General features: G+C 41.8%; 1 protein-coding gene across 1 annotated transcript; it reads right to left on the bottom strand.

Annotated features, from left to right (window-relative positions):
- Positions 1-215: 215 nt before the first annotated feature.
- On the bottom strand, positions 216-1157 carry LOC125120898 (olfactory receptor 1J4-like). Its single transcript, XM_047769276.1, has one exon. It carries the CDS (start codon positions 1155-1157, stop codon positions 216-218), a length of 942 nt encoding a protein of 313 aa, XP_047625232.1.
- Between the last annotated feature and the right edge of the window lie 636 nt (positions 1158-1793).

Here is a 1793-nt window from a genome sequence, read left to right on the forward strand (position 1 = left end):
TTGTGTATGTTCCCTTCTAAGAATTTGATGGTGTATTGTCATACAGTTAAGTCTTTAAGCCATTATGATTTTATATTCGTTCATGGGGTGAAGGTAGATTTGACAACTTAAAGGACATTTAGAAAAAGTGCTAGAGACATGGGTAACCAACAAACAACATTTTAAAGCATTTATGAGAAGGGTAGTGAGTGAAAAAGAACATGGTTAAGTGAGTATCAATTGACAAAAAGATTATTGTTTCTGAAAATACTCCCCAGAGCCAATTTCATGTCTCTGTTTCTCAGGCTGTAGATGAAAGGGTTCAGCATGGGGGTGACCACTGTGTACATCACAGAAGAAATGATATCTTCGCCATGGGACTGGCCTGATGAGGAGAAAAAGTACACTGCCATACTTGTGCCATAGAATAGACATACCACAGAGAGGTGGGAGCCACAGGTCGATAAGGCTTTGCAGATCCCTTTTGTAGAGGGGACCCTCCGGATAGAGACCCCAATTTGGCCATAAGAGAGAAGGATACAACTCAGTGAAAAAATTACAACTGCAGCCCCTGCAGAGAATATGATCAGCTCATTGATCGAGGAGTCTGAGCAGGACAGCTTAAGCAGGGCGGCAAGGTCACAGAAGAACTGAAGGATGATGTTGTCATCACAGAAGGACAGTTGAGCCAGGAGGAGGGTGTGGGTCAGTGCATAAGCACAGGAGAAGAGCCAGGATCCAGCCAACAGACACATACACAGCTTCTCCCTCATGATGATGGCATAGTGTAGAGGGTGACAAATGGCCACATACCTGTCATAGGCCATCACTGCAAGAAGAAGGTTATCAATGCAACAAAAAAATATGAAAAAATACATCTGTGTCACACACCCTGCATAGGGAATGGATTGGTTCTGAGTCTGAATGTTTATCAGCATCTTAGGGACAGTGACAGATGAAAAGGAGACATCTGTGAGGGCCAGGTGGCTGAGGAAGATGTACATAGGGGTGTGGAGGCGAGGGTCCAGCCTGATAAGCAGAATGATGAGTAGGTTCCCCAGCACCGTGGTCAGGTACATGCCCAGGAAAAGGGCAAAGAACATGCCCTGCTGCTCTGGATGGATGGGGAGCCCCAGGAGTAGGAACTCTGACACACTGCTCTGGTTCTCCCACCTCATTCTCCTCTCCTGTCTGCTGGTGAAGGAGGTGATAGGAAAATATCAGAGACATTGAATCCATGATTGTGGCCACCACATTATGTCTCTATCCTTCTCATGAAGAAAAAGAATAAATGTCTGCATTTCTTCTATCACCTGTGGTTGTCAAAGCAATTGCCACACCATCAACACTCAGCATGGTTCCTTTGGATGAAAACCAGCTAATTCATTCTTTTTTTTTTATTAACCATTTTCCTGACACTAAGCTACCAATTGGGACATAGAAGAATAAAAATGATATCAAGGATCTCTTCCTTCAGGAAACTAACCTTTAATGGCACACCTGACTAAGGTCTAATTTAGGAAACTGAAGCCAGATTTGCTGTTATGATTTTGGTTCCACCACTTACTTGCTGTCTGACTTGAGGTGCCAAATATCTCTTGGCATCATGTTGCCTCTAAAATGAACATACCAATATCACACTTTCAGAGATTTAAAAAAAGGATTCTAATTATTAGGCATTATGAATTAGAATATCTAAGAATACTTTCCTGAATAAAATAAACACTAAATATTGCATACATAGTTTTTTGAGAGTATCTGTTTACCACCCACAACAGTATCAAGTTTAGGAATTTAATAAAACAATATTATGA

This window comes from Phacochoerus africanus, chromosome 2 (assembly GCF_016906955.1).
Source record: "Phacochoerus africanus isolate WHEZ1 chromosome 2, ROS_Pafr_v1, whole genome shotgun sequence".
Classification (NCBI taxonomy): domain Eukaryota; kingdom Metazoa; phylum Chordata; class Mammalia; order Artiodactyla; family Suidae; genus Phacochoerus; species Phacochoerus africanus.

What these genes read in the sequence shown, in the direction of transcription:
- LOC125120898 (XM_047769276.1), bottom strand. Translation starts at nt 1,157, where the DNA reads ATGAGGTGGGAGAACCAGAGCAGTGTGTCAGAGTTCCTACTCCTGGGG.